This window comes from Nyctereutes procyonoides, unplaced genomic scaffold, assembly GCF_905146905.1.
Source record: "Nyctereutes procyonoides isolate TBG_1078 unplaced genomic scaffold, NYPRO_anot_genome, whole genome shotgun sequence".
NCBI classification, from domain to species: Eukaryota; Metazoa; Chordata; class Mammalia; order Carnivora; family Canidae; genus Nyctereutes; species Nyctereutes procyonoides.
The window spans coordinates 1558868-1580620 of record NW_026575051.1 but is presented as its reverse complement, the minus strand read 5'-3'; the positions used below and the strand labels follow the sequence as shown (position 1 = coordinate 1580620).

The following is a 21753-nucleotide window of genomic DNA, read 5'->3' as shown; positions in this document are numbered from 1 at the left end:
CCTGCCTAATTTTTCGGCTCCTCTTCCCTGTCTCCCCTGAACCCCAACCTCCTTCCCAAGTCTTCTACATCCTGGTGCTCAGCCAAACCCTTGATTGGCCGGTACCCAAGCCTCCTCATCTGCCATTTCTCTAGAATTTGCTGAGGTGAGAGAATGAAAAGGGGCCAGTGATCCCAAGATGAAAACAGGTAGTGGACTAAACAGAACAGAGGGGGAGAGGCAGTACAGGGACAGGGCAAGTAGAAAAGATAGAAGAGATGAGGCTGAGCTGGGAGCAATAGGACCAGGCAGGAGGGATGGGTGGGGACAAGGAGTTCCAGAGAAGGCCTCATGCCAGGGAGGGATTTGGGCTTGGGAGGGAGGTTTCCTCCCCCACCCCACACACATACACACTGCTAGGAGATAATGGCCGGAAGAGAAAGGGGGTGCTGGGCAACAGGTAGGTGGGGCAAGATCCCAGCTGGAGCAGAGTGGTGGGAGAGGAGGTGCCAAGGAGGGAGGAGGGAGAGGGCTGGCCACTGTGGAAGGGTGTTGGTAGAGAGGAGAACCCAGTGAGAGAGCAGGAGCAGCAGGTGGGCAAATGGTGGGGAGAAAAGAGAAATGGCATAAGGTTTGGGGATGTCAAGTTGGGCAAAAATTGGGGTGGAAAGGAAGAGTCCAAATGCGATGGGGAAAGGATGTGGGAGGGATGCCCCAAGGATGCAGGGGCAAGTCGACTGTATTGTGGGACTCAGTGATCCCAGACTGGGAGGCGGGGAGAGGGGGCATGCAATGACGTTGGGAGGGCCTGGCAGGGACTGGAGGAGTGGGAGGACCTGCCCCATCTCCGCTCCCCTCCCTGACCTCATGCCGGTCCTCCCCTTCTCCTCCCCCTGCTCGCTGCAGACTCCCTCCTTCTTACTGTCTGTGAGATCGACAGTCTGCAGGTCTGCAGTCGGGTCTCAGCTCAGTGAGACCCTACTGCAGGAAACAAGCAAGGGGACCTCGGGGAGCTCGGAGCTGCCAAGGCACGGTAGCCCTGCCCTGTCTTGAGAGCTCCCCTCCCAAGGTCAGAGACCAAGCAGGTGCAGAGGCACTGCAACAGCTTGTTGCCCAGGTAAGGAACAGAGCTCTGGGGAAAACAAGGGAAGAGCTGGGAGTGGTGGGGTTCTATCCCATCCCTACACCCCAGGCGGAGGTGTAGCCCGAGAGCTCTCAGGAGAGCCTGGCAGAGCAGACTTTGTGCTAGGACAGAGGAAATGGGACGTTGCACTGGGGACTAGACTCCTCATGGAGGGTATGTCTGGAGGATGGGTCAATGTATGTGTGTTTGGGGGGTGGGTGTGCGGACTCAGAGGTGGTTGGCCAGAAGAAAACCAGGGGCCAGAGGCTGAGCTAGTTAGTGGCCAGCTGAACCTCGGGAGGAAAGTGTTGATGAAACCCCAAGTGCTCTGATCCAAACGGCTGGAGCTGGACCTCCAGGAAGGTGCCAGAGGCAGTCTCTCAGCATGTGGGTTGCAGGGTCTGAGAGGGAGGTTCAGGGGTCTTAAGCCTTTAAGAAATGTTGAAATGGGGATCCCTGGGTGGCGCAGCGGTTTGGTGCCTGCCTTTGGCCCAGGGCGCTATCCTGGAGACCCGGGATTGAATCCCACGTCGGGCTCCCGGTGCATGGAGCCTGCTTCTCCCTCTGCCTATGTCTCTGCCTCTCTCTCTCTCTCTCTCTCTCTCATAAATAAATAAAAATTAAAAAAAAGAAATGTTGAAATGGAGCAGAGTCAGGATTCCCAGGTCTGGGAAGGGCACAGAGCCTGCAGAGAGGATCCTAAAGCTTGTTCTTGGCCAGGAGCTCTGCACCCATGACTCACGGTTGGGCTGACGGACAGATGCCTCCAGGGGCGCAGAGGCTCCGGCTTCCTCCCGTCCCCTTTCTAGGCTCTCCCTACTCTGCCCGTCTGAGCCTCTCCCCACCCACTACACGTGACACACCCTGGGTGGGGTGGGCGCACCCCTTATCTTGCCTGGAAAGAATTTGATGGCTTGGAAACAACTGGAAATGGAACTGAGAGGAACTACTGGGAAGCAAGTCGGAAACACCGCAGCTGCTGGCTGTCTGCTTCCAGTCCTGCCCGCTTCCCGAATCCCTGGCTCCCTCCCCTCTCCCTTCCTCCCCCCCCCTCTCTCCCTCTCTCTCCCTGCCCCCACTCTCTTGGGGACCTGGCACCTCAGTTCCTCAGACTCCATTCCCCTGGAGTCCTGGTCACTCAGGACAGGATCAGAACCTGCCTTCCTGTCTCTCATTGCCTCCTTCCTCTTTCCCACCAGAGGGCTGGAAAATCCTTTCTATTCCTCTGGCCCACTAGCTCCCCAGAATAAGGGGCCTCTGGATCCCCCAGATCTCACCTCCCTGGGGCCTCCTTACCTCTGGGTTCCAACCCAGTATTTAGAACCCCCTCCCCTCCTTCCTTCCTCTCATGCCCCTGGACTCCTATTTTCCCCCCTCCTGGGGCACGAGGGGTAGAGGGAGACACAGGGTGGGGCCCAGATGCCCCATCTCTGGAGCATCCCTCATGGAAGCCCGCCTGTCTCCACACCTCTTGGGACCAGCAGTCCGTGATGAGCCAAGTGTCAAAGTTGGCCACAGCATGAATGTCAGGCAGGCTGAGTCACAGCTTGGGATGTTGCCCCCACCTCTGCCAGCCCTCCGACTGTGGGGAGGACGCCAAGAGGCTGAGGCCGCATGCCCCCTCCCCACTGCAGAAGGGAGCCTCAGACACAGTGGTAGTGGTGACAATGAGGGGGAAATGCAAGAGACACCCGAGTTCTTTCCTCTTCTGGTGCCGAGAGAAGAGGGGAAGTCTTCCAAGAGTTGGAAGTGAGGAGCTGGAGAGGTGACCATGACACGGCAGGAGAGGGGATGGAGAAGGAGGCTCTGGGTCTTGATCCGTGGGGTGGAGGCTACTCCTCTCCTCTCAGACCTGTCTCACTACTTTCCAGCTTCTCTCTTGCTACTGCAGAGACTCTCTCCCCCTCCCCACCAACCCCGGGAAAGATCCTGGATCCAATGGTGGGGAGGGTTACTGGACCACTCGCAAAGACCGCGAGGGCTGTGGGGCACCAGGCATCCTCTGCTTCCCTCTGGAGAAGAGCCTTCTGTTTGGTTCCCCTCACTCCAGCTATGTTCTCTGACTCACACAGCTGCCCCCTGAGCCAGTGAGAAATCGGCTTGCTTAGGTAGCACCCAGTGAATGCAAGTGGAGGAACCATGAAGAGGAGATTGTGTGGGTGTGCCTGTAAAGATGCAGGCTTCTTTGGATGGATATGTGTATCTGTGTACAAGTGTGTTCATATTTGTATTTGTGGATGCGTGCACACTCGGGCATATTTGTATGTATACACACGTCTGTATGTATACATGCACCCCTTGGTTGGCATGGCCTTAGACACAGAGTGACAGGATTTGAGGGTAGGTCGGAGCCCACCTCATACCTTGGGCTACACTTCAAGCTGACAGAGCAATGAGGGGCCCAGGGGAGGGCTGCTGTCTGCCTGCCAGGCCTCTCTGCCTGGGCTTCTCCAACCTCTTAGTGTGGAAATGGTCTTTCCCTCTTGTCCAGCTTTTCTTCAGTCTCTCCTGGGCTGGTGGCAAGGTGTGATGACTGGTAGCCCTGAAACTCCTTTTTTCCTGGACCCAGAGGAGAAGTTTAAGAAACACAGGAAACGTGTGTGTGTGTGTGTGTGTGTGTGTGTGTGTGTGTGTGTGTTAGGCACTGTCCCTTCCCTTCTCACCAGTCAGTGTTTCCACACTCGCCCTGCCCTCCTCTCTCCACCCTCTCTGGTCGCAAAGAGCTGGGCACTTGCCCACACCTCTCCTTAACCCTTCACCCTCACTGACCCTTCCACATTCTGTTGCTTACCACAGCCCCATGTCCTGGCTCACCCTGAATGCCTCTCCAGCCCTGGTTTCCCTTTGTTCCCCAATCCATGCCTCAATGGGTTCCACAAACACAACTGGGCACCAGCACCCAGATCAAGGAAAAGGCTATTCTTAGCACCTTAGAATTTCCCTGCCATGTCCCTCTGGTTACTCCTCCAGCAGCACCACACTTCTGACATGTAGCACCACAGATTAATGTTATCTCTCCTCAGACTTCATATAAACAGAACTTTACAGTGTGTTCTCTTTTGTGTTTGGCTTCTTCTATTGGGGAGATCCATCCGTGTTACTACATATAGTTGTGGTTTGTTCCCATTGCTTAATTTTATTTCACTGTATGAATAAATCACACCTTATTTAATCCATTCTACCGATGTGGGATATTTGGGTAGCTCCCAGTTTGGGGCCATTATGCCTGGTACTGCTCTGGTGGGTGTATTCCTGGGGGTGGAGCTGGCGGATCAGAGGGTCAGCATATAGCTCTGGTAGTTTGTAGATTCTGCTAAGGTTTTCCAAAGTGCTTGTACTATCTGGCCCTGCCAGGATCCACACCTGGCCCTCTCTCTAGCCCAGCTTTCTGTCCCAGACATTGTCCGTGGTGCTAGCCCTGACCCTGGTCCTGTCGTTGGTTCCAGCCCCCGATGCTAGTCCTCAGCTTAAATTGAACTTTTCATTCATTCATATGTCAATATTTGTGATGCATCTAATATGTGCAAGATGCAAGGATACAACAGCCAGGGGAAAAAATGGGTGCCATGCCTGCCTTCATGGACCTGTTTGTTATACATGCTACAAGTGGGAGTTACATGGCTCTTTGATATCACATGTTAGGGGGACCTGGGCAGGAAAAATTCCCTGAGGAGGCAACATGGGACTGAGATATAAGGGATAAGGAGGCCACAAGGAAAGGGAAGAGCGTTTCACACGGAGGGAGCGCCATATACAAAAGTCTGGGGTTGGGAAGGGTGTGAGGGATGTAAGGTCAATGGGACTGGAGTAGAGAGACAGAAGGAAGTGTTATGGGAGATGGAGTGGGAGAAGCTAGCAGGGGCCAGATGAGGCAGGGCTGTTTGTCAGTGATTGAAGGGAGACACTGGAGAGCTTTTAGGGGATGGAACATCCTAGTTGTCTTTGTGAGATTGTAGGGGGCAAGAGTGGAAGCAGAAGGACCACCTAGGAGGCAAATGCAGTTGTCAAGCAAAAGGTAGATGATGCCTTGAACTCTAACAATGGTAAGAGGGAGAGGAGTAGGCAAATTAAAGAGATGTTTATGAAAGTAAGGGCAAAAATGACAAAATATGGTGGTGTTGATGGGGGTTGGGTTTCTAGGTTGTAATGCTGGATGAATGGTGGAGCCGTGAGCAGAAGCAGAGAATACAGTGGAGAGAGGATGGGGTACAGGAAAGGTGACCATGAGTTCAGTTTCAGACATGTTGAATCTGAGGTGCCCAAGAAGAGACACCAAGTTGGATATATTGCTTGGAGTCCTGAGGAGATGACTGGGCTAGTTTATAAATTGGGGTATAGTTTGGAAATTAAAATCCTGGGTCTGGGTGAAAGTACCTAGGTGAGTGACTAGAGAAGTAGGTCTCAAGTTTAGCTGTACATTACAATCACGTGGGGCACTTTTCAAATGTACTGAGTAAAATTCAGTGCTTCGGTTACTCTAGACACATTTCAAGTGTTTAAGAGCCACATGGCTTTCCTGGCTACTGTATTGACAGCACAGATATAGAATGTTTTAAAATGGAAGATGTGGTTAACAGTGTGTCCAATGACTTTTGAGACAAGTCAAGTAAGAGGAAGATAAATGTCTCTCAGATTTTGTGACACTGAGTCTTTGGGAGATCTTAGGGAAAGCTGTTTGATAGGTTGAAAGGAAGTGGGGAAACCAGATGGGAGTGCACTGAGGTGTACGTGGAATATGGCGAGTGGAAATAGCAAGTACAGTTATAAATCTTTTGACAACTGAAGCCATGAAGTAGAGGAGGGAAATATGTGCTGGTTGGAAGGAGTATGAGATTGGGGAAGGTTTTAGTTGTGGTTGCTGTTGTTGTTTAGAGAGAGCACACACGAGTGTGCAAGTGTGAGGGGGAGGGAGGGGTGGAGGGAGAGAGAGAGGATCTCCAGCAGACCCGAAGTGGGGCTTGATCTCATGACCCGAGCTGAAATCAGAAGTTGGATGCCTAACTGACTGAGCCACCCAAGCACCCTGTTGTTGTTTTGTTGTTTAACTTTCATATTGTGAAATGCACAAACCTAAAGTGTATAGTTCAGTAAATTTTTGAATATGTGTTCATCTGTTTAACCACCACCCAGATCAAAGTACAAAATATTTCCAGTAATCTTATCTTCTTTTTTTTTTTTAAGATCTTATTTATTGGGATCCCTGGGTGGCGCAGCGGTTTAGCGCCTGCCTTTGACCCAGGGCGCGACCCTGGAGACCCGGGATCGAGTCCCACGTCAGGCTCCCGGTGCATGGAGCCTGCTTCTCCCTCTGCCTGTGTCTCTGCCTCTCTCTCTGTGTGTGTGTGACTATCATAAATAAATAAAAATTTCAAAAAAGATATTTTATTTATTTTATAGTTAAAAAAAGATTTATTTGGGGGGTGCCCTGAGAGAGAGAGCACAAGAGGGAGGCAGAGGGAGAGGGACAAGCAGACTCTCCACTGAGCAGGGAGCCTGATGCAGGGCTCCATCCCAGGACGCTGGGATCATGACCTGAGCCGAACTCTTAACCAACTGAGTCACCCAGGCGCCCTTCCTATTTATCTTTTTTTTTTTTTAATTTTTTTTTTATTTATTTATGATAGTCACACAGAGAGAGAGAGAGAGAGAGAGGCAGAGACACAGGCAGAGGGAGAAGCAGGCTCCATGCACCGGGAGCCCGACGTGGGATTCGATCCCGGGTCTCCAGGATCACGCCCTGGGCCAAAGGCAGGCGCCAAACCGCTGCGCCACCCAGGGATCCCCCTATTTATCTTCTAATAGTGAAGATTAACTCTGCCAGTTTTTGAGCTTCATGTAAAATAGCATCATTCACAGCATTCTCCTTTTGTGTCTGGTTTCTTTTGCTAGCATTATGTGTGTGAAATTGCCTATATTGTTCCGTGTAGCAAGAAGGTGGTTTCATTGCTGGGTAGTGTTTCATTGTATGATTGTGCCACAATTTGTTTGTCTGTTCCACTATTAATGGACACTTGTTTCATTTGGCTAATATGAAAAAAAAAACTCATGAACTTTCCTGTACATATCCTTTGGAGGATATATGCAGTCATTTCGGTTGGATATTTACCAAGCAGTGGAATTGCTGAATTGTAGGCTATATGTCTTTGTAGATACTGCATAACAGTTTTCCAAAGTGGTTGCACTAACTTATGCTCTTGCTTGTAATTGATAGGAGTTCTAGGTGCTTCACATTCTTGCCATAATCAAGCAATGACAATCCCTTTAATTTTAACCATTCTGATGGCTATATAATGGCGCCTTGTTGTAGTTTTAACTTGCATTTCCCTGATTACTGGTTTTGTTATACTTATATATGTATTTATTTTCCATATGTTTATTGGCGTTTTGGGATATATTTTTTTCTAGAGTACCTGTTTAAGACTTTTGTCATTTTAAAACACTGGGTTGCCTGTCTCTTGTTTTTGTTTTGCAGGGGTTATTTTTTAAATTATTTATTTATTCATTCATAGAGACACAGAGAGAGAAAAAGAGAGAGGCAGAGAGACAAGCAGGCACCATGCAGAGAGCCTGACGTGGACTCGATCTAGGGTCTTCAGGATCACGCCCTAGGCTGCAGGCGGCCCTAAACCGCTGCGCCACCGGGGCTGCCCTGCAGGGGTTCTTATTTAAATTTTAATCCTCTCTCACACTCTCAATCAACACCTATCTTTATCTTTCTCCCTCCCCAGCAACATCTCGGCATTTCTCATATATTTTATCCTAGTGTCTGGTTTCTATTCTTATTCTCTAGACAGTGTCTCTGGATGACCAGAAGTCCTAATGTGTCTGTCTCTTTTTTATGGTTAAGTTTTGTGCGAAACTTTTTATGATTAGATTTTATGTGGTTAGGGACGCCTGGGTGGCTCAGCAGTTAAGTGTCTGCTTTCAGCTCAGGGCGTGATCCTTGGGTCCAGGATCAAGTCCTGCATTGGGCTCCTTGCAGGATGCCTGTTTCTCCCTCAGCCTATGTCTCCGCCCCTCTCTCTGTGTCTCTCATGAATAAATAAATGAGATCTTTAAAAAAATAAATTTTATTTGGTTAGGTTTTATGAAATCTTTGCTTACTCTAAGGTTGTAAAGATTTTCTCCTATTTTTCTTCTATACAGTATTGTTCTGAAAGGTATTGCTTTGCCTTTCATAATTATGTCCAATAGATTCACTTCAAATTAATTTCTGTATGTGGACATAAGGTGGAGATAAATTTTTGTCATTTTCTCATTTATCAAAAAGAGCATCCATTTTCTTTTTAACTGCAGTGCCACCATTGTAATTTACCCAGTGACCACATACATGTGGGTCTGTATCTGGACACTACTCTGTTCTATCTATCTATCTTTGCACCTAATAAGTCTTGATATTTGGTAATATAAGTACTGAGGGAGAAGGATTTTTTTTAAACAACAGGAGATATTTGAGGTCTTATAAAAGCTGACAGGAGAGATTTAGTGAAGAGTGAGGAAATGAATAAAAGGGAGAGAGAGGATAATCTTCATCAAAAAAGACAGTAGGAATTGGGTTCCAGGTGCTTGTAGGATTGGCCTTATATACTCATCCGCTAATTCACTCGACGTGAACGTGTTGAGTAGCCCCCACATGTCAGACACAGGTGTATGGCAGTGCCAGGACAGACAGGGTCCCTATTCTCATGGAGTTCCCATTTTAGTCACGGGAGAAAGATAACAGACAAGTACCCACACGAACAGGTGATTCAGGCAGCAGTAAATGCCATGAAGAACATAGGTAGGATACTGCAATGAAAGTAACAGAAGACCATCCCGACCCGGCACCAGGGAAGGTCTTCTGGGATGCATGACATGTGAGGTGAAGGAGCCAGCATCCCAGACAGAAAGAACATATAGCTAAAAAGACCTTAAAGTAATGAAAGCTTGTAGTGGGATCCCTGGGTGGCGCAGCGGTTTGGCGCCTGCCTTTGGCCCAGGGCGCGATCCTGGAGACCCGGGATCGAGTCCCACATCGGGCTCCCGGTGCATGGAGCCTGCTTCTCCCTCTGCCTATGTCTCTGCCTCTCTCTCTCTCTCTCTCTCTCTCTCTCTCTCTCACTATCATAAATAAATAAAAATTAAAAAACTGAAAGCTTGTAGTATCTGTAAAACAAACATAAGACCGGTGTAGGTGGAACGGTAAAGAAAAAAAGTGGTGGGATCCCTTGGTGGCGCAGCGGTTTAGCGCCTGCCTTTGGCCCGGGGCGCGATCCTGGAGGACCCGGGATCGAATCCCACGTCGGGCTCCTGGTGCATGGAGCCTGCTTCTCCCTCTGCCTGTGTCTCTGCCTCTCTCTCTTTCTGTGTCTCTCATGAATAAATAAATAAAATCTTTAAAAAAAAAAAAAAGAAAGAAAGAAAGTGGTAAGTGCAGGGAGCTGGGTAATCAAATGACGTCAGAGAGCAAGGTAGAGACCAAATCTGCCCAAGGAGGGTCTCCGTTAGTGTTGGGCTGAAGGTGGAGTTTCACATGCATGTGAGCTGGTAGATTAGTTGTAGGTGTTGGGACTGTGGGTGTGTGTATCGGGGGCGGTGGGGAGCAATATTGCCTCCTTCTCTGTGAAGCTGCTCACATGTGCCATCTCTCCCTGCAGCCTCCTGAGTGATGCCAGCCCAGTTGTTCCTAATCTCCAGACTGGGCCTCTTGGTACTGCTGGGCACAGTCAGAGCAGGCCCTTTCGCTCCACGGTCCAATGTGACTCTCCCAGCTCCACGTCCTCCTCCCCGGCCTGGAGGCCGCACAGTGGAGTCCATAGGGGGAAGCCCCTCTTCTCAGCTTTATGAGCACACTGTGGAAGGAGGGGAGAAGCAGGTGGTTTTCACCCACCGCATCAACCTGCCCCCTTCAACTGGCTGTGGTTGTCCCCCGGGCACAGAGCCCCCAGTCTCTGCCTCAGAGGTGCAGGCCCTGAAGGTCCGGCTAGAGATCCTGGAGGAGCTGGTGAAGGGGCTCAAGGAACAGTGCACTGGGGGATGTTGTCCTGCCTCGGCCCAGGCAGGCACAGGTGAGCAGGTGATCATGGGAGAAGGCACAGGAAAAGTGGAAGTGGGGAAGTCAGTCAGGGTTCTGTGGGTATCACTAGTCCATAAAGGACCTTGGTAGGAATTAGAAGAAGGCACCCCTTCTTCCCCATTAGGGGTACTGAGTACAGCCCAGGGCACAACTCAGAGAATCCACCAGGCTAGAGATGTTAGCACTTCCCTCCCCTGTCCCCACGCATATGCTATGGCTTTGGAAGGCCACAGGTATCCACCAGTAGTACCTGGAAACAAAGACAACCTTATGAAGTGAGCCTGGCCCTGCTGGAGGGGCTGACTTAGGAGAGCACTGTATGGGCTTGGTCTCTTTCCTCAGAGACACTGAGGCCTGCCTCTCCCTCTTACTCCAGGCCAGACAGATGTTCGCACTCTCTGCAGTCTCCATGGCGTGTTTGACCTGAGCCGCTGTGCCTGCTCCTGTGAGCCAGGCTGGGATGGGCCCACCTGTTCAGACCCCACAGGCCCTGGCATTCTCCCATCCTCCCCACCCTCAGCCTCTGGGTCCTGCCCAGATGACTGCAACGATCAGGGTCGCTGTGTCCGGGGGCGCTGCGTATGCTTCCCCGGTTACAGCGGCCCCAGCTGTGGCTGGCCCTCCTGCCCCGGGGACTGCAATGGCCGTGGGCGCTGCGTGCAGGGGGTGTGCGTGTGCCGGGCCGGCTTCTGGGGCGACGACTGCAGCCTGCGCTCCTGCCCCGGGGGCTGCAGCCAGAGGGGACGCTGCGAGGACGGCCGCTGCGTGTGCGACCCCGGCTACACTGGCGACGACTGCGGGAAGCGCAGCTGCCCCCGGGGCTGCAGCCAGAGGGGACGCTGCGAGGACGGCCGCTGCGTGTGCGACCCCGGCTACACTGGCGACGACTGCGGCTCGCGGAGCTGCCCGTGGGACTGCGGCGAGGGCGGTCGCTGCGTGGACGGCCGCTGTGTGTGCTGGCCCGGCTACGCGGGCGAGGACTGCGGCACCCGGACGTGTCCCCGAGCCTGCCGGGGCCGCGGGCGCTGCGAGGACGGCGAGTGCATCTGCGACGCGGGCTACAGCGGGGACGACTGCGGCGTGCGCAGCTGCCCGGGGGACTGCAACCAAAGGGGCCGCTGCGAGGACGGGCGCTGCGTGTGCTGGCCCGGGTACACGGGGCCCGACTGCGGCTCGCGCGCCTGCCCCCGCGACTGCCGGGGCCGCGGGCGCTGCGAGAACGGCGTGTGCGTGTGCCACGCGGGCTACAGCGGCGAGGACTGCGGCGTGCGCAGCTGTCCCGGGGATTGTCGCGGCCGGGGCCGCTGCGACAATGGCCGCTGCATGTGCTGGCCCGGGTACACGGGCCGGGACTGCGGCACGCGCGCCTGCCCTGGCGATTGCCGGGGCCGCGGGCGCTGCGTGGACGGCCGCTGTGTGTGCAACCCTGGCTTCGCGGGCGAGGACTGCGGAAGTCGTCGGTGCCCTGGGGACTGCCGCGGGAGCGGCCGCTGCGAGGATGGCGTGTGCGTGTGCAACGCGGGCTACGAGGGAGCGGACTGTGGCGCGCGCAGCTGCCCAGGTGGTTGCCACGGCCGCGGCCAGTGCCTGGACGGGCGCTGCGTGTGCGACGATGGCTACTCGGGCGAGGACTGCAGCGTAAGGCGGTGCCCGCGCGACTGTAGCCAGCACGGCGTGTGCCAGGACGGTGTGTGCACCTGCTGGGAGGGCTACGCAGGCGAGGACTGCGGCCTCCGTACCTGCGCCTCCAACTGCCACCAGCGGGGCCGCTGTGAGGATGGGCGCTGCATCTGCGACCCAGGCTACACTGGCCCCTCCTGTGCCACCCGCACCTGCCCCGCCGACTGCCGGGGCCGCGGGCGCTGTGTGCAGGGAGTGTGCGTGTGCCACGTGGGCTATAGCGGCCGGGACTGTGGGCAGGAAGAGCCTCCCGCCAGCGCCTGCCCTGGGGGCTGCGGGCCCCGGGAACTGTGCCGCACCGGGCAGTGTGTGTGCGTCGAGGGCTTTCGAGGACCGGACTGTGCCATTCAGATGTGCCCTGGGGACTGCCGTGGCAGAGGAGAGTGTCGTGAGGGCAGCTGTGTCTGTCAAGATGGCTATGCCGGGGAAGACTGTGGGGAAGGTGAGTATGCCGCTGGGGCAGGGACTGGGAACCAGAGCCAGTGGGAAGGCCTGAGCCTGTGGCAGTGGCCCAGGGACCTGGAGGAAGAGTAAAGGAGGTCAACTATTAGGGTGGAAGGCAGTCATAGGAGCCAGAGAGCCAGTGTCACCAGGGGCAGCAGAGCCACAGGGGCATGCCTGCAGGCAGGACCTGCTTTCAGATCTCTGATGAGCATGTTGGGGCTCTTCGAGTTGCTTTTAGGGGAATCTTTGTTTTTGGAGATGGGGAGGGGGGCGGCGAAGGAGATCCCAGGGCTTGTGCAGGCCTCTGCCAGTTTTGCCCCACCTCCAGAGAGGAGCAGGAACTGGATCGATCTTTTGGTGTGGCCCTGAGTACAGGGATCTTTGATGACAGGGGTAGGGGGTAGGGGACTGCCTTGGGCTAACCATCTTTCCATATCTCATTCTCCTGGGCAGAGGTGCCAGCCATTGAGGGCATGAGGATGCACCTCTTGGAGGAAACGACGGTTCGGACAGAGTGGACCCGGGCTCCTGACACTGTGGATGCCTATGAAATTCAGTTCATTCCCACGGTGAGAGCCAAGCTTGCAGGAGGAAGTTGAGTGGGCAGGATTCAGGAGAGGGAGTGCTCACCTCAATCAGGAAGTTCTAGGTGGTCAGTGGTTGAGTTCAGATTGGGTAGGTTCCTGAAGCTGCTATAAAGACCTTCTCATCCGACTCCACACTGGGTCCAGAAGGCCTTTGCAGCATCGGTTCACTGCAGTGGAACTACGTCTGGTGACAATGAGCTCAGTACTTCCTGAGGCTGTGCAGTCCATTGTTGGTAATTACTGGTAGTTCTTTCTGTTGTTGCTGACTCTAAATCTGCCCCATTGTGCATCCATCCATTGGCCCTAGCTGGGCCTCCACCATTGTCAGAATGTTGTCTTTGCTTTTCCTCCACCACAGGCTTTCAGGTATTTGGAGACTTCAACCATCACTGCACTCTCCATTCTCTCCAGGCCAAACCCCCTGGTTTCTTCACTCCTTTGCCCTAAGACTTTGTTCTCCCAATTCTTCCTGGATTTCCTCCTCTAATGCCTTGTGCTTTTTGTATTTGCCCCCAAAATGTGGGAGCAGGAGGGGTCCAGTTGTTCTGGCTAACTCTGAAAACACTGGCATTTTTCTCAGGATTGATGTATATTAACTGTGGTCACAAAAACTGGCAGCTGTTTTGATCATATTTGTTTTTAAAGTAACTTTTATTATAAAAGTCATGTAGGCTCAATATATAAACAAGAAAATATAAACAAGAGAAAGGGAATGGAGATAAAAAGGGAAAAAAGATGACATTCAACTATATGCACTTTTTTAGTCTAAATATAGTACATTTTTGCATGTGGCTCTGTTTAGTGTTATCTTTTTTGGTTTGGGCCAAGCTGTCTAGGCTGTTGCAATGATTTGAGTCTGTGAACTTGTTCTCCCGCCTCTGTGTCATCAGTGCACTGCAAAGCATTGTATCTGTCTCACTCTTAAAATATTTGGGGGCACCTGAAGGACAAAGCCTTGTGGCCTCTCATTAGAGACCCCCTTTTATGCAGATTGGCCTTTTATGACATGTTTGGCCTCCCAGCTCCAAATAATTTGAGATCTCTACTGTCTAACTCATGTTTTCCTGCATCTTCCAAGAAATGACATGGGTGAATAGGCCATTTACCCTAATCTCCAAAACTCTGGAAGAATAAATAACTCCTGGGTACTAAACCCTAGGAAGGGGCTAGGACAGAAGAGACAGCTCAGAGGTGCTGGCTCTCATCCCTGCCCTCATTGGTCTGGGCATTCTAAGTCTTCTTATGACACCAGAATCCGGCCATGCTCTGTCTCTCCTCACTGTCTGGTAGAAGCGGAGGCAGAAATCCTTCCTTTGCAGTGCAACCAATATAGCTTGGCTTGGATTTTTTTTCTTCTGTTAAAAACATTTTTGTTTTTTGTCGTAAAAGGAGTTTAATCACAAGACAAGAATTTGGCAACTAGAGAAAAAAAACAAATAATTCTTGGCTGCTTCACACTAAAACAAGCACTGTTAACATTTTTAAGTGTTTTTCCCACTCTCTTTTCCTATGTGTATATTATTGACATAGTTCTGATCTTGAGAGGATGGGACTTTTAAAAGGAACTGTCCTAAGAAACTTCAGGGAAAAAGAATTAAAATAAGCACTCAAGATAGAAAGAGCTTGCAGGGTAGCATTGTTCTCTGCTCTTAGTAAATAATCCATCCTTGGGTGTTTTCAAGAAGTGCGTCTTCCCAGCTGAAGCTCTAGGCTTCCCCCCTCACCATGGGGCCAGGTGGGGTCAAGCTGGTTCAGCTCATCTCTTTGAACCTGGGTGTGGAAAATGCTCCTATGAAATTGGTCCCCAGACACCTCTCTTGGACTACACATTAGCCTGTGCTACTGGCCCCCTGATTGCTTTCTAAGCTTTCTGTGGCTAGCCCCTGGAGTGGTGCCTCTTGTCCTGGCCAGCGCTCTCTATCCATTTCTATTGGCACAGAGTGTATTGGTAGCCAGCTATCCTCTGGTGCTGCCATCTTCTTAGAGGCCTATCTCCACCTTACCTCCTTCCCTTTTCCAGAAGCACTTCTGTCTCAAAGCCCAGCCATTTGCTGTTCCTGGCAAAGGGACACACCTAGTCACTGGAATGATCTTCAGAACACAGAAGAGGAACTTTCCTCCTTCTTCCTGCATACGTGGCATCAGTACTCTGACTCAGTGGTTCTCAAAGCATATTTCTTGGACCTGCAGCAGGAACATCACTGGAAGCTTGGTACACAGGCAGAACGTCAGACTGCAGCCCCAGATCTACTGAATTAGGAGCTCTGGGGCTGGAGCCGAGTGACCTGCATTGTAACAAGCACTCCAGGTGATTCTGCTACATTCCAAGCCTGAGGACCACTAACTTAAGGAATGTTGTCATTTTGCTCAAGAGGCCAGTACCTCTCTGAATGTGAGAGGAAGCAAGAGGTAACTGAGAGAGGTGAGCCCTGGAAGAGGAGGGTCAGGCATTCTTTGTCCAGGTGTATTCTGAAGCCTAGCAGCCAGCATCTGCCTAGAGAGCCTGCCTCAGACCAGACAGATGAGAGATGTCCATTGGACGGATAGTGGGACTTTAAGGGGACTAATGCCCAGTGGATCTTAGGAGGCACTAAGAGGTGTCTACAAGGCTCATGTAGGTGGTCTGAAGGGAGAAGAGAAATCAAGATGTGCTTGTTTCACTGAAAGGACCAGACATATTCAAGGAGCACCCAGGGGTTGTGTGGCCTGGGGGTGTACTGGGGGTTGAGGGTGTGTATATGTGTTGGATTGGGGGAACAAAGAGAGAGAAAGTTCTGGCAAGGATGAGGACTTTACAGGCCTTCAGTGGACGCCCACCCAAGGGTTCCTAGGCTGGGGTATCCTAGGGCAGGGTGAGTAGGAGAAGAACAGGGGTCCTGTGTGCCCAGAAAAACTTTTCAGCCAACAAAACTGACAAAGCTTCATTTCATCCTCAACCCAGAAATCTCTACATGGCCTCTCATCTAGTTTTATACTTTGGTATTTACTGTGTTGATTTCCCCACAATTTTCTTGGTTTAGGAGAGTACCCTTTGAAATTTCCAGTCCTACTTGGCCGAATGGAGGTGTCCCCATCACAGCCAACATAGCTAAGCAGAACAAAGCGTCCTTTTTTTTTTAATACATTTTTTTAAATTTTTATTTATTATTTATGATAGTCACACAGAGAGAGAGAGAGAGGCAGAGACACAGGCAGAGGGAGAAGCAGGCTCCATGCACCGGGAGCCCGATGTGGGACTCGATCCTGGGTCTCCAGGATCGCGCCCTGGGCCAAAGGCAGGCGCCAAACCGCTGCACCACCCAGGGATCCCCAGAACAGAGCGTCCTTATTAGCTGCCCCAGCTCAACAGCCCAGTGAATTTTGGGGCAGTTAGGCTGCTTACAGATGTCCATTCCTCCCGTTTCCCCAGTGGCTGGCCCTCCAAGGAGACGCTGCCTGGAGCAGAAGCTGGCATATTTCCTGTCGGGTCACCACAGATACTCATAACACCTTCCAGGTGTACTTGGAGTGAGGTTGTTTGTTCACAGGCATGTATGACACAGATTTGGGTAGGGATCCAACCCACCTTAAGATGTGGCCATACATTTAGCTACTAGAACACGAGCTGAGGACAGGAGGCCATCTTTTCATCATACCCAGCATACTGCCAGGTATGAAATTGGGAATCATATTTGTGAGACTTAGAGCAGGTAGGCTTTGTTTTTGAGGAGCCTGTAATCCTGCCCAGGAGACAAGGGAAGCACCTACAGGGAAATATCATGACAAGGGTCACAGCCATGTTGCCCAAACAGGAGCAGGTGTCTGTGGGCAGGCTTGGGCCAGGGCAGATGCTGTAAGGAGGAAGTGAGGTTTGAAAGGTGCATCCCTCAGTTACTTCCTCTCTTATGACAGGAGTGAGCTTGGGAGAAGCTCCCTCGCACCCAGGTAGGCAGGGTTGCCTGGGGAAGCCAGAGGGAGAATCCTGGGTATGTTGGGTAGATTTTGGCAGACACCTGAGGACCGGCTTAAAAGGTAGGCCCCATGAGAGGTGGCTGTGAGGTCACACTGCCTGGGTTGGATTCCCCGCCACTTTCTTGGTGTTGGTGACCTTGGGCAAGATACATAATCCTTTTGTTTTATTTTTATTTTTTATTTTTTAAAGATTTTATTTATTCATTCATGAGAGACACAGAGAGAGGCAGAGACACAGGCATAGGGAGAAGCAGGCTCCATGCAGGGAGCCCGACGTGGGACTCGATCCCTGGTCTCCAGGATCACACCTTGGGCTGCAGGCGGCGCCAAACAGCTGCGCCACTGGGGCTTCCCTACATAATCCTTTTGTACTTCGGTTTCTTCATCTGTCCAATGGGAATAACATGACCTCCCTCATAAGGGTCTTAGGAGGATTAAGTGAGTTCATATATGTAAGTTGCCTTGAACAGCACCTGGGACAGACTACCCATTTTAGATGTGTTTGCGGCTAACACCCATGTTCCCCAGCTGTACAGGACCAAGTTCCACACAGTTCCATGTTGACTGTGCCTGGAACTGGAGAAAGAAGCGATAAGGGAGATTGAACAGCAGCAGTGAGAGTGCCAGCCCTGATCCCCTTGGTGCTCTCTTTCTTGCAGACCGAGGGGGTGAGCCCCCCATTCACAGCTCGGGTACCCAGCTCTGCCTCAACCTATGACCAGAGAGGACTGGCTCCCGGTCAGGAGTACCAGGTCACAGTCCGTGCTCTTCGAGGGACTAGCTGGGGCCCTCCTGCCTCCAAGACCATCACCACCAGTGAGAGCTGGGGCCGTGGGCAGGGTCCTGGTAGAGATTTAGATTTGAGAGGAATGGCAGGGAATCTTTCACCCACCCCCATTCCCCTCCTGCCCCAGGAAGGCAGAAGAGAGGGGTGGGGTGGGGACAGACCTCTTAGAGGGAAAGCTGGTGACTGAAGGACCAAACTCCCACCTGATCCCTCTTCTAACCTGGCTAGTGATCGATGGCCCACAAGACCTCCGAGTGGTGGCTGTGACACCAACCACACTGGAGCTCAGCTGGCTGCGACCGCAGGCTGAGGTGGACCGATTCGTGGTGTCCTATGTCAGTGCTGGCAACCAGAGGGTGCGGCTGGAAGTGCCTCCTGAGGCAGATGGGACGCTGCTAACTGACCTGATGCCAGGCGTGGAATATGTCGTGACCGTCACGGCAGAGCGGGGCCGGGCAGTAAGCTACCCGGCTTCTGTCAGGGCCAACACAGGTACGGCTGGCCCGGGGTCAGAGAAGAGCCCAGTTTCTTTGTGCAGCAGCCGTTTCCTTGGGAGCCCCCATCTAGGATTCACAGGCTCCTCTGAATGCACCTTGGCAGGCTGTATGGTGGTCCCAAAGCACCTGCTGGGGACTTGCTCTGTAACTGCCTCAGTGGGGAGACAGAGCCTTAGGGTGCTTGGAGGCCTTTAGGGAGGCTGCGGTGCGACTCCGGGAGGACCTGCCCCCGCGAGAGACGCCCTCTGACCCACCTAGATGGGGCAGATTCTGCTTGAAACAGGCACGAGGACAGCCCTGGGCTCACAGTGGTCCGGCCCTTGCAAAGATTGGAATCAGGCAGATCCGCATTCCTGTTGACTTTAGGATTGGGGTTGGAGGGAGTTAGGTCTCAGAGCAGTAATTTCCCACTAATCCTCAAGGTCTCTAAACAGATGGATACTTATTTTCTTTTCCTGTGACGGAGGGACGGAGGGACGCTCACACTGTCTCCTGCCCCTCCCCTTTCTCTCCTTCAGACACAGGGCCCCAGCCGCTGGCTTCTCTTCCTTTCTAGGGCACCAGGAGTGGCGGGCTTGGAGGGCGAGCGGGAGGGGCCCCTGGGACACTGACTGTTGGGTCTGGTTCTCTTTCCAGGTGGGGCTGGGGCGCCGGCGGAGGCCTCCAGCGCCCGGGGGAGGGACGGAGGGAGGGGCGCGAGGGAGGGGCGCGAGGGAGGGGGCTGCCGCTGACCGGCTCTCCCCTCCCCCCTCTTTTGCCCCCGGCAGCACCAGGCCGCTACAGTTACCCGGAGGTGCGCCCCCCAGCCCCGCCCCCCCAGCCCCGTCCGCGGCCGGCTCCCGCCCCGCGGCCCCCGCGCCCCGCGCGCCCGGCTCGGCCCTCGCGGCCAGCGGAGGAGGAGGAGGAGGAGGGGGAGGAGGAGCCTCGGCCCGGGCCCAGCCCGCCGCAGCCCCCTCGGCGGCCGTGGGCCAACCTGACGGGCGAGCTGGGCCGGTTCCGCGGCAGCGTGCGAGACCTGGAGCGCCACCTGAGAGCTCACGGCTACCCGCTGCGGGCCAACCAGACCTACGCGTCGGTGGCGCGCCGCGTCCACGAGTACTTGCAGCGGCGTCGGGCGGCCGCCGCCCCCGCCGGCTCCCCCGCCCCCGCCGGCTCCCCCGCCCCCCCGGCCCGGCGCCCCGCCCCCGCCGCCGCGAGCCCCGCCCCCGCCGCCGCGAGCCCCGCCCCCGCCGCCTGGAAGCGGGACTCCGAGCCCGGCGTCCACGGCCTCTCGCCGGAGGGCGTCGACCCGCAGGCCGCGCCGCGCCACCCCAAGCCCGAGGTGCTGGGCAGTTCCGCCGACGGCGCGCTCCTCGTGTCCCTCGACGGGCTCCGCGGCCACTTCGAGCGCGTGGTGCTGCGCTGGCGGCCCCAGCCCCCGGCCGAGGGCCCCGGCGGGGAGCTGACCGTGCCCGGCACCGCGCGCGCCGTCAGCCTGCCCGACCTCGCGCCCGGCGCCACCTACCACGTGGAGGTCCACGGGGTGCGGGCAGGGCAGACCTCCAAGTCCTACGCGCTCGTCACCACCACAGGTAGCGTGCGCTGGGGCCGCGGGACCACCCATCCCCTGCCCAGCCTCGCCCGACGCTGCAGTCCCCATCGGAGAGTTCCTCTGGCCGCCTCGCTGCTCGGACCACCACCCCACCCCACCCCACCCCGGGGCCCTCAAGCCCGGCCCAGACTCCAGGGGACCCCACAGCAGAGCATGCCCTACTGGGCGCCTAGAAGCCATCTCCACCCCAGGGGCCTCAGGGGGGATCCCCAGGGCCAGACCTGGTCTTCAGGGTTCCTGGGACACTTGCCCGGATTGCCATCCTGGGAACGCCGGGGCGGGCCTGCAGAAACTCCCTGGAGCAGTGGGAGTGGGGCACCAGAGTGAAACCATCACTTCCCCACTCTGACTCACTGTGGTGAGGGTGGCCAGAGGCTGTGGTCAGTGGTTAGAGCTTTCCACAATTTGGCCTGGACCTCGAAGGGACGCATCAGAACAGTGTGGGGCTGGCCTTGAAGTCATCAGGCAGCTTGTGTCTGTGAGCGGTGAACCCACTGCTTCTTGAGCTGTCTTTCCAGACCTCCTGGCTCACTTCATGCTTATCTCTTCCACAGGAATGATGCCAAGCTCAGGGAAGGGGTGCTCTCGGGCTGCCCTGGGGAGGGATGTGGACCTGTTCTTCCCCACCTAGGGCCCAGATGCCACCTGAGCTGGATGTACCCACACACACCCTCTTTTCCCTGTCTCCTCACTACCCACTCTCCCCTTGCATCTGCCTTCCCTAACACCACATCCCCTCCTTTCTTCCAGGCTTCTCACTGCAGCACTAATGGAAGCTACGACCACCACCCCGTGGGCAGGGATATGTGCTTGGGGAGGGACGTGGAAGTCTATGGGGGCTAGAGGCCACAGGAGCCTTGTGAGGGGAGGGATGGTCCGCTTTCTTTCTTTCATTTATTGCCTGCAGGCCTGTCTGTTCAGGAATGTGGTGGACAGGGGTGTTGGGAGGATGCAGTAGCCCAGGGAGTGGACTTGGAAGCAGAAGAGGGAGGCTCTGTGGGCTCTTAGAGGATAGAAGGCAGGACCTGGGGGCTGGATTTCCTTTCTTGCTCTCATTCCCAACTCTCCTGTTTTTCTCACCCTGTCCTTTCCCAGGGTCCTCTCCCTCAGGCCCCTTGGGGGCCACTGATGAGCCTCTTCCCTCAGGCCCTTCAACAACGCAAGGGGCCCGGGCCCCTGAACTGCAGCAGCGCCCCCAGGAGCTAGGAGAGTTGAGGGTGCTGGGCAGAGACAAGACGGGGAAGCTCCGTGTCGCCTGGACTGCTCAGCCTGACACGTTTGCCCACTTCCAGCTGCACCTCCGGGTGCCTGAGGGGCCAGGGCCACATGAGGAGCTCCTGCCCGGGGATGTCCGCCAGGCTCTGGTGCCCTCGCCCCCTCCTGGAGTCCCCTATGAGCTGTCACTGCGTGGGGTCCCCCCGGAGGGCGAGCCCTCTGCCCCTCTCATCTACCAAGGCATTATGGGTATATCCTGAACTCTGCTCCAATCAGTGTTCTGGGGATGGGGAGGGGCTGGGCCATTGGGGCTTTAGAGGTGGCATGGGGATTGTGGGGCTGGGCTGGTGTTTGGGTTGGAGTGGTAAGAGCAAACAAGGAGAGAGGAGGTTGGAGTTGAGGGTTCAGGGGAAAGAGGAATGGAGGGAGTCTCAGAATAAGGATGAGGCGCAGGGGGGAGATGGGAAGAGAAAAGTCAGAGGGTGGGCCTGGGAGTCAAGAGAGGGGCTGTAGGCTCTGGCTTTCCACTTACAGTGTTCTTTTCCTGTGTCCTCCCCAGTTCCTGGTCACTTACAGATCTCTGAGGGTAGGCATGGGAAGGCCTCAGCCCTGATGATACTGACCCTTAGCCCCCTCTCTCCCTTCCCTTCCCCATAGCCCCCACCACCCCCTCAGGGGGCAGCCTAGAACAGCAGCCCCCATTCTGGGAGCCTGGCCTGTAGTAGGCTGTGCTCCACGGTCCCAGCAGCCAGTTTCTGCTGGGGATGGAGGTTCTTTAGGGTAGGGAGCTCCACAGCGATCAGGGCTTCAGAGACAGGTGAGGTTTGTGGTATCAGTGAAGCCC

General features: G+C 54.5%; 1 protein-coding gene across 9 annotated transcripts in view; it reads left to right on the top strand.

The window, feature by feature from the left end:
- Window positions 1-878: 878 nt before the first annotated feature.
- The window catches only part of TNXB (tenascin XB), a 57828-nt gene continuing 36953 nt past the window's right edge, over window positions 879-21753 (top strand). For 4 of the 9 annotated variants that reach the window (XM_055330630.1, XM_055330634.1, XM_055330631.1 and 1 more), the window contains exons 1-7: window positions 886-1096; window positions 9739-10149; window positions 10534-12279; window positions 12735-12850; window positions 17479-17635; window positions 17835-18098; window positions 20790-21158. In XM_055330630.1, the coding sequence (XP_055186605.1) occupies window positions 9750-10149; window positions 10534-12279; window positions 12735-12850; window positions 17479-17635; window positions 17835-18098; window positions 20790-21158 (3052 nt within the window). In that variant the 5' untranslated portion in view covers window positions 886-1096; window positions 9739-9749. Of the gene's footprint in view, window positions 1097-9738; window positions 10150-10533; window positions 12280-12734; window positions 12851-16767; window positions 16793-17478; window positions 17636-17834; window positions 18099-19310; window positions 19675-20789; window positions 21159-21753 lie in introns of those variants that run through there. The other 5 variants (XM_055330628.1, XM_055330629.1, XM_055330635.1 and 2 more) reach the window with 5 other exon arrangements.